Raw genomic sequence first — 14,510 nt, 5'->3', positions numbered from 1 at the left:
AAGGCAAGATCCACAATAAGAGCAAAACAACAGGCCTGACTGAATCTAACAAGTCTCCAAATGGATCAGCACGGGCCACACTTTATTTTCTTACAGTGCTTACACTCATTTCAGACACTTTTATCCATTAATCATGGGCGATAAGTTATAAAACAGCATCATCCAGACTAAAGGCTCAGCAGACATTCTGAATGCAGTTAAAATGACCAGATTAAATCCAGTTTTCCAAGACATTTTAGAAAATAAAGCATTTTTTCTGTGACCAACTTATTTTCCAAAAGGAACGCATGTATAGATCAATAAGTAATCTCTATAAATAACATCAATGTAATTTGGAGCTCAGTGTTATTAGTTTTAAAGTTGTGAATCTGCGTCAGGACTAGAGGAAAAGTCCTGGCCTTTGGTAAATGTGGTTTTGCAGTTTGAAGCAACAAAATTCAAAGTGCAAGGAAAGCCTATGAATTATTGCAGCAGGTGTCACGTAAGATTAGCTGCTCCAGTTGGCCTCTCAGGGAACATCGACCATGACAGGTGTGCTCCCAGCATCAAGGACCCAAGGAGAGCCAATGAGCGGGGCAGAAAAGAAATCACAAGTCTATTGTCGCCGGCGATGGGCCTTTGAGCTTTTGAGCTTTCAGGGGACTGGACTTTAAAATTATACCCGAGGAAGGCATTCTCATAAAACTCAGCTTTGACAAACTGGTATCCTGGTGAATCCTGAAAGACGCCTGATGCAACAGAGTTTAAAACAGGACAGGCCTGTCCATAATAGATCAAGGTAAGAGTGGGGAGCTCCAAATACAAGTATGCAATTCTGTGCAATAACAAGAAAGAGATTGTAAAAGTGTGTCTTTTGTTATGTAGACAATGCTTTAATCTAGACATGTTGTGACATTGCATTGAGATTAAAGCACATCTCTGCATCACCGTCAATAACCTGATCTTAGAGAGAGACACATTAAATAATCACCAGTCAAATTTAGGGCATACAACTAATGACTGGAAATTATGAGACTGTACAAGTGTCTTGCTAATAGACACATAACAGTCATCAAATATACAGCTACAGCATTAATACTGGTAGGTTTGAAAAACCACCATGCTTGTGCTCATTTAGAAAATAGACAGTTTGTGTTGAGCAGCTCAGTCAAGACGCTACTGATTCTATAGCCTGTGAGAGAATTCATTATTGAAAGTCCAAATGTGAAATATGCTGTTTCAGTTACTAATACACACAGCATGGGAGCTCCGTGGTTACACTGCCCCCTCACATCCACAAGGTCCTTGATTTCAATGCCACCAGGGGCTTATGCAACATGTTCTCTTTACAATCAATGTGGGAGTGTGTCAATGTGGATTTGATAACACACAACTTCTAACTATGATAAACAGGCCAACAAGAGTTACACTTTCACTATGTCTATCAGCATTTATTGATACCACAAATTGGCGTTGGCCACAATAATTGAGTTTTCATGAACTGATTTTACCAGGTCAGGGGAGCAGATAATCTTAAGTGACACCCACTTGGCACACACTAAATATTTACATCAAATGGTCTGAGTCACTCAAATCTACTTAATGACTGATCTATTTCTTTGCAGTGAGCACTAATGGGTAAGGGGATGCCTCAGTCCAATCCTGATCTTGGTCCGATAGAGACTAGGCCGAGTTTTGTTGACGATAGCATCGATCAATTCCAATTTTTTCACAAAGTTTATTAATCGATGTTTAAATCAAACTTGATGTTTGGAAATAAAAGACTGATTCCTCTCAACCCTTGTATCCAGAGAAGAAAGGTTGGATGGCTGCATCCTCACTAATGTGTGCACACAAAAGCCTTTATTTGCTTGATCAACAACCTGATATTGAATAAGTGCAGTGCTCACTACCTACGCATATTGCTAAGAGCTCTTGCAGGAAAACAAACACAAAGATGTTTCCCATCAGCTCCCTCATGTTAGCTTTGATTTTCACTCAGGATCAATTAAAGCAGCCGATAAAATCTACAAGGAAAATCTATTTACCTTTTGACTCCATAGGCCATGTTCAGCAGATTGTCCAACCTTAAAGAAACAAAACACACCAGACGTACATTAATTTCTACCTAAATAAAGTATTTTCTTTAATGAGGTGAATGATGCATTTTTTACAGGATGATAGAGATTGGTAATAGTTCTGTTCCTATCATGGTTCCACTCAAATAATCTTAAGACTGGGTCTTTGTAACCTTATTTAATTTCTCTATCAATATTCAACCTACACAATACAGCAGAGAGGAGCCATTCAGTTCATATAGAAGGTGCAAGATAAAAAAACAATTTTCACATAGAGATTTTTTTCTGAAGACCTGTGAGGTCAATCATTGAATCAAGAATAAATTCCCACATGCATTACAATAAGCCAACCGTAAAAAAGGTTCCCCACCACCCACTGAAATATCCACCAGAGTATTATTCATCTTATTTCCATGTGTGTTAAAAATCCTAATTGTGTCGTAGGCCTACATGTGCAACAGGAGGAACACAGCAAAGTTGAAAATGTGGATATGGGGGTGAATAGTTCTGTTCAGTGTTGATGATTCTCCAACACAGAATTTGTCATTATACTGCTATGAGACAATTTAGATGCTTATTTCAAAAAAGGCCCAGAGGGTCCAACTTTACATCACCGGCAGTGTTAATAAGCTTGGCTCTAATTTTATTTTATTTAAATTTTTTTGGTGTGCCCCCTTTACCTGAAGCGTTGTGCCTGCTGTGCGAGGGGTCCTGGGTACCTTCGATTGGGCGACTGATACAGCTGGGACAGCAGGGCCTGGCTCGTCTTCTGGCTCGGGTTATTCGCAAACTTGACTGTTATGGGTTCAGTGGCACCGGGCGGCTTCTGACAGTTCAGACCCTTGATGGCCTCCTCGGCCTCAACTCGCCGGTCAAAACGGATGAAGCCAACCCCTCTGGAAACACCTGAGCAGAGTAAACAATTGGAAGTTTTAGCTTAATGTTTTTGTATTTCGTTTTTGTATTTGTTAATCAGATTTTCTATTTTACATCTGATTAATAACATTATCAAATAGCATTTTGGACCATAAAAAGAGGTAAATCAACCAATTTAAAAACTGTTTATTGAAGCAGCATTTCGTGAATTTGTCGGCCAATGCTTTACAACCATAATTAACGTAATACTGACATTAAGACAATGTGATTCACATCCAGAAAGTACCAGAACCAAAAAAAGGAAAGCTGTAAACACCGAGCTTACATTAGAAATGTTCAGCATAGAACAGAAGAGAACAGTTTTGAATGAGCAGCAACACGAAGCGTTTGCATTACGGGACATTGGCGGGCAGCAGGGAAAAGACAAGATGGTGACATGCACAGACGTCCCAAGAAAGCAGAAAGAGGTGAAAACAGAAGGAAACCCATCACTGTAAATTAAACAGCTATATTACAAGCACTGACTGCTGCAAATATTTTGAGCAGTTGAGAAATAGATTTAATTAACGTTACCATCTACCTACTACATTACTTTTGAATGTTAGCTAGCTATTTGGGGTAATAATGCAAAGTTCTTAAAATCATTAGCTCCCTTCCAGAACTATTTCTTTAACTTATTTAACATTACTGCTCTCTTGGGACACCCATGCATACCTTTTTGCTCCTGGTCCCGTTTCTTGCGGCTGTCTGTGAATGAGCCTTGACCTTCACAACCTTTTCCAGGTCAAAAAGAGATCCATCACTCCAGTCGAGTTGCTTGTGGGACTACTTCTTGTTGCAAATTTGTTGTTAAGTATCTGCTTTGTTTGTTAAAAACTGCAGTTTACTTCACAGAATATTTGATTTAAGGTGTGTTCCCATAGGGTTTAATACATATTTTTGCTTGTCCATGAGATTCATCATATCAAAATTAACGGGAGTAACTTTGAATCAGTTAGTGAGCAAAAGCGTTTTTTGGGGGTAATTGCGTTTTCCCCTTTTCCTTCAGCTGAATCACAAAATTTTAAAACAATGTTAAACTTATATAATGAATTATCTTGAAGCTATTGGCTTGATTTTTGAGAAATAAAGAAAAACATTCCCATGACAGATGCCTGAAAAACCATGTTTCAGCAGCAGATATGAAAAACATCCCAGTGAAACATGGTTTATTGGTGTTTAATGAGGGTTTTGCTTCCACATTGAGAATGAGAATATAACTGCTCTGTGTGACAGCTGCCATCTTGTACTCACCAGTCACCTGGTCCACCAGAATGCGTGAGGTAATGATGCGTCCATACTGAGAAAAGAGCTGCTCCAGTTCTTTCTGAGTCATTGTCTTTGGCAAGCCACTAACGTACAAATTAGCATCTCTGATGGAGGCCGAACTTGGACGAGCATAGGAAACCTGCAGGCAGACACGTCAAAACATGCAGTAATTAACTCACCTACCACAAATACAATTCCCAGTTTAGCCTGGTAGCCTTACTTTTCTAAATGTAACTGAATCTAAAGCATTTTATCCAAATTATTCAGACAAACATATGTTCACAATCAAAGCCACAGTCGTTTTTGCTCAAAGTTAAATCGAAAACCTAATGCAGAAAAATACTCTTGCAGTTTTTAGATTATGCGCCACAGGGGTTGAGCTGACTGCTGTTTGCAAAGTTCACAATCAACTTTTTGCTTTTTTTTTTTTAAATAATCACGACTACAGTAAATATCTTTTCATGCGATTGCTTATTCCAGCTCTTCCCCATTTAGATTGGATTTCTTTATTATAATCATTTATGTCCGACAACAATAGGGTGCTGCACTGCAATAATTTGTTTGCTCCATGGTCTATTTGTCAGTTTTTCTCCGCACAAAACTTATCAGTTAAATGGACAGTGACAATCAGTGTTTCCTAGAAACTGGCACATTCTCTGTCCATCAACACAGTGGGAACTCTGACAAAGATGGATGTAGCATCAGGCCTGTCTGGTTAACTCCCCAAAAACTAATTTACATCTCTTGAAAAATACTAGACAGCAACGTGTCTACCTCCTTAAACTAATCTCTGCCATTCCTGCGTCTTTAGACAGTAGTTATTTGAAGAGCCCACCCCGGCACCAGACAACATAAACATGCAGCATAAATCATCATTTGTCCATAAATGCAACAGAGTAATAGAAAACCTAGGGGGGAACCAGAGATTCGTCAATGTCCCTCGGATCAATACATAGTTACACCCCACCGTTAGTCATAAATTCATTTTTCTCCCTGCACCGTGCAGTTTTGGTCTCAGACATTTATACAATAACACCCAGGACCCAATTCCGCCAAGATTCGAGAGTTAATGTGAAAATATGGATCGAGGGTGGTTTTGTAAAGGCATAAATGAGAGAATGAAAGAAGAGTCTGCTGTATCTTGCTATTCTCTCCATGAAATGGCTGCAGGTTTTTGTGACCCGACTTCCAAATACCTGAATAGTGCCACAGAGGTTTAATGACAGAGTCAGACACATTTAATGGTTTTACACAAATTACCTTTCCGAAATCTTATGTAATGGATTACATCTAAACAAATAAAAGCCCTCACTTGAAATAAACCTTCAAAAATAATTCTTGTGCCCTCAGATCGATAGGAACTCGACTTGGTCAACCCGTCTCAAAACTCGCCCTGAAGGGGACACTGACAAAGTGAACGCAAACGCTCAAGCTCCCTGCCCGCAGCAAGGCAACTCCCCCCACACTTCATTTGAACTAATAGTTGCAAAGTATATTCCTGTACCTCACTGAGGTTTATTTGCACTTCTGACAGAGCAGCCAGCAGATTTTGGAGGTGTGCTGTACAAAAACTGTTCCCAGGTTGAGAGAAAGATGTGTTTGATGAAAGAGATGGGGTCCAGAATTTCTCCCATCTTCTAATATAACATGCTATATCTTCACATTTATATCTAACAGTGAAATAAGCATTATGCTTTTAAGTTTGGTGCTAGTCAAACAAGATTTTCTGTAACATGTGTTTTAGGCAACAGTTTTCTCCACTATCCTCTGTCCATTGTAAAAAGGGATCTGGCCATCTCCTTGTAAGGCCACTGTGAAATAATATCACATCTAATAATCCGGTTCCACCATCCACAAATCCTGCTGCATTATATGAAGCAAATTAGTTTTTCCAGCAGCACATTGAGTGCTACATTGCCTGATGGTGGCTGCTAATGGCAGCCACCTCCCTGTAAAGGCATACAGCAGTGCTACTGCACATGCAACCATAGAAACAGTTCTGCTCTACTTGAGGCCCAGGCAAAGCTGCTTGTGCCCAGATTAACAATAGGCTCCCTCTCCACCCGACAGTTCTCCAGCCCAATTATGCTTCGACTCTAAATACACACGAATGGTATTATTGCAGATGATCTTGAAGGGTAAGAGATTTCTGCAGGTTTAAAATGAATATGTTCGATGAGATCGCTCACTGGAGACTAAATTAAATTGAAAATGAAGATGTCTTACCTTGATGGTTTTGGTCTGGAGTCTCAAGCCATTTAAAGTATTGATGGCTTTTTCTGCATCCTTCGGGTCCACGTAATTCACAAATCCATAGCCAAGGCTCTGCCCTGCAATTGAAGAACCAGACAACACATCCATCGTCAGGCAGCACTGAGGTAGCATATCAAAATAAAATGTTTTTTTTATGAATTGGTGAATGACGTCAATGCGGTTTTACAATAAAAAAATGTTGCAAAATCAATACAGTGTCTGCAATAGTAGAAAACACATGCACAGTAGGTCTCCATTCCTTATACAGGTCAGACGTCTATTATGCTTAAAGCCTACAGTAAATACTCAAACCAACTCTTTGACGAGAATGTTTTAAATTAAAAAAAGGCAGTTTCTCAACTTCCAATCCAACTCATCTGAGACAGTAGCCGAGGTGCAGCGTGTTCCCCTCTCTCTACAGTTTATCTCTAAAATGTACAAAAGATTGACACCCACTCTTTATGTGCACAGAGGCAATTCAATTTCCTCCACCCACACTGCTGGGTCTCTGCGCAATTGCACTGCCGGTCAAGTTCACCGGCTCAAGCAGCTTGAGAATATTAATACTGTGCATAAGAAACTTGATTGTGACAGTTAGAATTTGAGACATGTACATTTAAAAAAACGTGTATTGAAATAACACACATTAGTATGATATTAGACACCATAACTGTCAAATGCAGCACACAGCGTTGCCATTAAATTAGCTTTACCATGCATGTGCCTTATACTGGATTTATCTGTCTTCCATCATGAGTCACTGCTCTCTTGGGTTGCTCAGCTGTGATTAAGTGAAGTTCATAAACTTAATTTCACCTTGCATCTGTGGGACTGATATAGCCCAGAGAAACACGCCAAGCCTTTGAAATAAGCTGGTGAAATGACACTATACTTAAAGCCTGGAGGCTAAACAGCATGTTCTGCTGCATGTGGCACGCTACGCCCGTATAGTGATGTCTTCCTATGGAACGTCTAATATCTGCTACATCTGCTGTTAAAACTGGGAGGGCCTATAATATGTTGCCATAACAAACAACTTTCAGCCAGTATTGGGGAGTAGTGGCGACATCCTGGGATGCACTTACACACAACTGCACCCAGCTTCCACTAAAAGACTGGTGCTGCCCGTGGTGGGAGGAAAACAACACAAAAGGTAAGCCGCCGCTGCTGCAGCAGCCAAGATGAGAACATTTAAAGCAAAGAGGAAGCATGCATCTCTCTGGTGATTATTTAGCATCTGATGTAGCACCAGTACGCAGATTTAGGTTGGCTTAAATCCATTGCCACGGGGCCAAGGGAGAGACAAAAGCAACAGAGACTGGAGGGGATGGGGTTTTATGTAGTGCTGGAATTTAAATCACAGCATCATTTCTCAGAAATGACTTGGAGGCTTTGAATAACATTAAGGTTACTTTCCCCCCCATACTGAGTCTAAAGTCAGTTTTTCCTGCCCCACTTCAGGCTTTTATCAGTTAAAAAGGATTTCTTCTAAATAGACTCGTTTTACAGCAGACTTCATAATAGCAGGCTGGTGAGTTGCTGTTGTTGGGCATGATCTGCAGCTTGTACTGTACCTGTCTCCTTTTATGACGCAATACTGGGATTAAAACAACTGGTTCTAGACCCTTAAGTTTGCAAATGTGACCAAACTCATTCAATACATGCTGCCACATAATGGACACACTATAAGCTTCAGATAAAGAACAGCCAACAAACACCTGTGCAGTTTTAGCAGAATGAAAATGAAAATCAATTAAGGGCTGCAATTACCTAAAATAGACCTCGACAAGACATCTAGTAGAAGCTGGAGAACTAAGAATGCACCCATTACAGCTCAGTACATTTGTATTCCTAAAGTAAAAATAAATTAGATTTTATACGACCAATTATTTCGAATCAGATCACCGCTGATACTTAGAGCCTTTAGAGCTGTGCCAAACAGTTTCTCTAAATATGCTGGTGGGACTCATCATTAATCCAATCCAAGAGAAGACACAGTGAAACTAATATTAGACTCAACATTATGTCCAATTACCTATGTATACAAGACAAACATGACTGCAATGATACACATGGACATGACTGTTTCTCAAAAATGTTGCCTGCTGACAGCACAAAAGAAGTTTAACCAAAGTAATTTTAGTTACGAGTCATTTCAGGTCAATAATAATAAAATACTCAAATATATTAGAGATCAGGTTGCAGTTGAAAAGAAACACAACTAAATGTTTGGTCATACTGCGATATTGTTTTTTGTTGCACTTCTTGACCCCGCAGAAGATGAAATTGAACTATCATGTTATCAGGGGTGAACTAATTCATGCAAGTATTTTATTAGGCTTTGGGCGATTGAGAACATCTAAATTTACAGAGCCATGGATTATACAGCAGGCTTAACAACTGTGTAAATGGATGTACTGTGTGTCCATTGCCTAAAAAAAAAAAAATGCACCAACAGCATAGAAGAATGCCCGTGTGTATTAGGATTTGTTCATCTGTTATTTTGTATTCCTTCTGTGCACACCATCTCAAACATCAAACTTGAAGAGTCAGTCTAGAAATTTGAATCACCAGGGCACAAACAAACAGTTTTGTTGCTCAAAAAACAAATATAAGTTTTGCGATGTTATTCACCAAATTAAAATCTATACCTGCACTGCCAGACTTCTCAGGAGGGCAGAGAGCATGAAGTCCTTCTGCGTCAATTAATATAAAAAAAAAAACTGGTTTATTGACATGCAATTTAATTACTTTGAGTTCCATGCTCACACTTAGTCAACTAAATATCCAACATACCCAATGTTTGTGTTCAATCACCCAAGCAGACTGAGCTGGACACCAACTTTAAACAATTATCACTTGATAATTCAGCTCATTTTACACATTATCAAATGCATGTCTAATATGCATGGCTAGACAGGGGAGTGTATTCCATGCTAGACTAAACATGTGACCATTTTCATGTCTGAATGCCAAAAATCTAAATAGAGTAAATACATAATGAGAGCCCCTCACCTTCCATCCCTACAAATACACCACCCTTAGCTTGTGGTCTACCTCTTGCTGCCATTTGTTTCCAGTTACATAAAATATGAACTCTTTGATTTTACAGGGCACTTATACAGAGTTTCCCTACAAATGCACAGAGACACATGATATAATGGAAATGCTTTTTAAAGAAAGTCTAAAAAATGTTTTATAAAAAGACAGCAGAGTGTTATAGAAGCCATGTATATATTTAGCGCCGCTGAAAACATTTTTTTAGCGTTCAGGCTGTTAGTGCCTTTGGGGAAATTTATCAACCAAGGCAAAGACAGACATGTGAATGCGAGCCAGCTAAGCACTGGTCAGATAAGCACTGAAATATTAAACATCATTAATATTTTAAAGCAGATGTGGTTTGGCACGCATTCCGAGTTAATTTTAGTGAAGGTGTCCACCTTGGAGTCTCAGAATACTGATCATCTATAATTAGTGCTTCTCAATAAAAGACCTCTCAGGCTCACATGCAAATGAAACAGATGTGTTTATACATTCTTAAAAAGGCCAGAGAGACTCGTGCGTCTGACCATTGGACTGTCTTATGAGGAAGCAGATGGAGGAAGGTCTCAGTAACCTTGACCAAAACGGCGAGCAGTAAAAATCCAGCAGCCTCAGCTATAATCCACCTGCACGTGTCAGTGTGCGGCTCTGTACGCTGCATTCCTCCCATCAAAACAACCTGAAATCCTTTACAAGTCTTGTCTAATGTCTGTCCAAATATAAGAAATGTGATGGAAACCTTGGATGAAAAGAATGTCTCCTTGGTTATTTACTACAGACATTTTACAAGACACTCAAATTTAATTGCACCATTTCCCTTGAGACTAGTTGTAGCAGCAAAAGGACATTTCCTAAAAAACAGTGTCATCCTGTGTATGTTTCATGCTGCAGCATATACTGTACAGAAAAGAAATTAGTCCTGTTACTGCTTGGTAGGATTTATTATGGAGATGTTCTCCATAATGACATGCAGAATGATTGGCTGACTTTCAAATTAATGCCTTTGCATTTATTGAGGGCAAAGAGTTCTATTATTTATGATACTGGATGTCATATATACGAGGAAATCGCATCATGCATGCAAAATTATAAAAGCTTGGACACGGACAATGCTGCTCATAGGGCCCCACTGATACATTATGTGGGTTTAGTGTTGATTTTACCAAGTACAGAAAATATGTTTGCATTCATTACTTTAATGTTTCATCAATTCAATTTTAAGTTTAATTTGTGCCAATTTAGTGAAGTGAATGCACATACTGAGCACTAAGTATCTGTTGGACCCAAGCTATTAAAACCAGACACAGCAAAGCAATCAGATGAGTTACCTGTTATTTTGTCCCGGACTAGTTTACAGGACTCAATTTCTCCGATGCTCCCAAACAAACTCTTCAGCTCCTCCTGAGTCATGTTCTGCGGCAGATAGTTGACTATCAAGTTAGTTTTACTGTCCTCTATGCTTCCTGACTCTACAGGTGAGGAGCAGTTGTTGGAGATTGTAGAGGGACCGTTGCTTGTGTTGTTGCAAGTTGGCCCATTGGACAGCTGTGTTTCCATAGCAGCAATTACCTGCTAAAGAAACAGAACAAAAAGGAAAATCTTAGAAAAAAAAAAAGACCAAATGCAAATCTGAGAAAAACAGCCAAAACGAAAAGGATCTTCACACATTCAAACATCGTTTTGTTGGATTATTAACAAGGAGTGAATTATTATTTAACATCAACACAAAACACTAAGGAAAAACAAGCCCAAAGCACAGACTGACAAAAAGATGTTTCATGCTGTGTTTAGTTTTGAATTACCATAATTTTGAGTAGTACAGGAGAAATATGCACCATGTGCAGTGTCGTCGCACAGCTACGCATGTTATTCTCCGGCAATCACATTAATATGAAATAATAACAGGGGCCATGACATGACAATTTTAAATGTCCATGAGATAAACATAGTACACAGGTTTAGACCATAACAATAGACATTATCTTTGGAGCTTATATGCTAAGCCCAAAAGTGCCAGAATTCCAAATTAAACATTTGATTAATTTGGTTTGAAGGTGGAAATATGAACAAACTAACATTATCGGTATGGTCTGAGCACTGAGACAAAGACAGCAGGCCTTGTTCTGGCCGAAATGATTTCCAAAAAAAGAAGTGCCACATACCCCAGTCCAAGGCTCAGGCGCCCACGAACCACTTCTGAGGAGAGAGGCCACATCGCACAGTCTGACTGCCATGTTAGTTTTGGAGTTTCCGTCTGAAAATGTGGACACAAAAAGTACGTCACGTTAGATCAACAGTAACAAAAGCAACAGTCAGAGGTGATCACATGTCATAGTTGGGAAGAAGAGAGGGAGGCTGTATTATTGTGGGACCTAGCTGTCCATGCAGATGGGCTTAAACCAGGGAGAACGCAAAAGGCAATGTTTCACCTAGTCACAATTCATCTGCAGTACGCAGCAAACAGCAGAACCAAGACAAGTATGTAAGTGTTCGGTTAAGAGAGAAAACCTGGCCACAACATCTGGGACAACAAGCATGAGGAATGGCAATTAGCACAATGGATGGAAGAGAAGCACAAAGACTCGCCCTGAAATCGGAAAGCACAAATCAATTGGTCTGCTCAGATTGCTCACATTCAGCAACACGGCTAATGCTCAGGTTTCGCTGACACATCCTGCATTTGCTACAGCGATCTTTGGCAAACAACGCCCTGAAACTGCAAACACCGACAATACAATTATCAGCAAGTTTCCCAGTTAGGCTAAACACACACTTACTTCTAGAATAAACTACTGACAACGGGTTCAAATCACCAAGACAAGTGGAGCTTCAGCAATGACTCACATAGCAAATATACAGTGCAAGACAAGAAGAGAACAGACTTAAATAAACACACATCGCATGAGGTAAAAGAGCAACAGCAATGAAAGGACATTTAGATACGTAGGATTATAAGGAAAAACACCACATAGCTTCAAAATGGGAATACACTAAATGTATAAACGATGATACAGATACATTTGATTATTTTATTTTATGTTTAAAGTTAGCTGTAACAGAAATGGTTCATATTCAGCTTGTCATGCAAAAACTAAAGGAGAGGAAGCAGTATAAATAAGATCAGCACCTCTCTCTCCCAACCACATTGATTTTATATTCTAAGATGGAAATAGTTTTCCAAAGGTTGAAAATCTTGGCACAGACGAGTGAGCATTCACTGTCCCACTGATTAACTAGCTCCACTTTGCTGGTCGCATCTAGTGAAAATGTCATCTTGCCATAACACTGATGCAAATTGATTTTCACTCCTCAAGTGCTGAAAACAGAATTTCCGTTGTCAGGTATAACCTGATAAACCTGATCGATATTTCTAAGTGGAGAGCATCTCAAGGCACGGAAAATGTCTTAAAACCACTCTCAGCCATTAGACATTTCTAATGCATGATTCAGAAACATTACATTTTTTATATTTCTTTATCTAATTTTCAGGGTTTGCCAGAAGACGATTAATGTTTTATGACATCTTGATTTCATTGCTCTCTGTTTAGACTTTTCTGTCATGTACCATATGCTGATCTGTGCTCTCATACCCTGCTCCTCATGAGTATATGGTGCCAATAAATGGGAGCTATCAAACAATCTCCTTTAGCACATTCAGTTAGACTTTCTTGTCTTACTTGGCATTTCTTATCTTAGCAGTATTTTGAAACTCAACAAAATAAAGTCTGTGTACATAAATGAATGTCAACTAGAAAACTGGAGAAACATTTACACAGCTGGAGATTAGAACATGAATAAGGACATTCCACCACCAAAGCAGATCGAAATGATCTGGATCAGCATTATGAACACTAAGATTTCAACATCATGATTATACTTCTTTTTCTACAAGATCAATCAATTATTTCGTGAGTGTCATAAATGATAATGTTAAGTAATAAATTCTTTGATTTGCCCAGTGAACTAGATCCACAGCAAAACGTATTAAACTCTGGCCCCGCCCACACCTCATCCCTCTACTAAGCTTGGTGCAAATCGGTTCAATAACTTTAACATAATACTGATGACAAAAAAAACAAAAAAAACATAACCTGTGTGGCAAAGGTAATAATTACAACCTTAGCATACCTAGGTGTGAAAAACTGGGGGCGTAATGAGTGTGTGGAGTCCACTTTGATGGCATGACTAAAAACAACAATGTACTTAACAGTGTTACTTATCTAGGTATGCATCTATTCAGAGAATCTGTGTGAATGTTAGCGAATATAAAGATGTCCACTCAGGGGGAGATTAATCAGGATAACAAAGAACAACATTTCTAATAACAATTTCAGACAAATTGTACAGCAATTGCAGATAAATAAAACAAGCCATATACATATACGGACATATGCCTTGTTATAGGAATCCAACTACTTCATTCTGAATTCTTGTTAACTACTGATGCCCCACTACAATATTTCAAGTTTAGTAACGCTGTTGTCATGTATCCATTAAGCCACGAGTTTATTCTTCCTTTAAGACTATACCTCTATGACAGTTACAGCATCAATAATTGTTTAATATTTAATTATGTCCAGGTCTGCGTAATCAAACCTTGAGTTTGTGATCTCTATTTGTATTTGCAAGCAAATAAGTGTTAAATATGACTCAATGCAGCCGCTTTAGTGAAGGTCTGAGCTCCTGCAGGTGTTAGAATAAAGAGCCAAACCACTCAAAAGAATCCTAGAAACGTCAGCAAGGCCAAAGATTGTGTGGTTATATGAGTAAAAGTAGAATTTAAGTATTTTACAGTGTAATGTGTGAGTATTGCAATACTTGTCTGGTGTTGGTAGACTTTAAAACAGTGTGCTTGTTCTGGAGTCCGCTGCTACAGTGGGAACTACCACCAACTCTATTTTGGAAGGTGTTGGGTCTGTGGACAGAATTTGTCACACAATGACATCACATCCGCACAAGTTAAAGTCACAAAAC

At 39.0% G+C, this 14,510-nt stretch overlaps 1 protein-coding gene across 8 annotated transcripts in view; it reads right to left on the bottom strand.

Annotated features, from left to right (window-relative positions):
• elavl2 (ELAV like neuron-specific RNA binding protein 2) overlaps positions 1 to 14,510 on the bottom strand; it is a 51,961-nt gene that overhangs the window by 24,333 nt on the left and 13,118 nt on the right. For 3 of the 8 annotated variants that reach the window (XM_062383842.1, XM_062383840.1, XM_062383841.1), the window contains exons 2-7: positions 11,699 to 11,790; positions 10,865 to 11,108; positions 6,468 to 6,571; positions 4,227 to 4,380; positions 2,738 to 2,963; positions 2,028 to 2,066 (exon numbers count right to left, since the gene is read on the bottom strand). In XM_062383842.1, coding sequence (XP_062239826.1) covers positions 2,028 to 2,066; positions 2,738 to 2,963; positions 4,227 to 4,380; positions 6,468 to 6,571; positions 10,865 to 11,108; positions 11,699 to 11,770 — 839 coding nt within the window. In that variant the 5' untranslated portion in view covers positions 11,771 to 11,790. Of the gene's footprint in view, positions 1 to 2,027; positions 2,067 to 2,737; positions 2,964 to 4,226; positions 4,381 to 6,467; positions 6,572 to 9,145; positions 9,184 to 10,864; positions 11,109 to 11,698; positions 11,791 to 14,510 lie in introns of those variants that run through there. The other 5 variants (XM_062383843.1, XM_062383845.1, XM_062383846.1 and 2 more) reach the window with 4 other exon arrangements.

Source organism: Platichthys flesus, chromosome 24 (assembly GCF_949316205.1).
Source record: "Platichthys flesus chromosome 24, fPlaFle2.1, whole genome shotgun sequence".
In the NCBI taxonomy this organism is placed as follows: Eukaryota; Metazoa; Chordata; class Actinopteri; order Pleuronectiformes; family Pleuronectidae; genus Platichthys; species Platichthys flesus.
The sequence above is the reverse complement of the archived record's forward strand: the minus strand, read 5'-3'. Positions and strand labels throughout refer to the sequence as shown.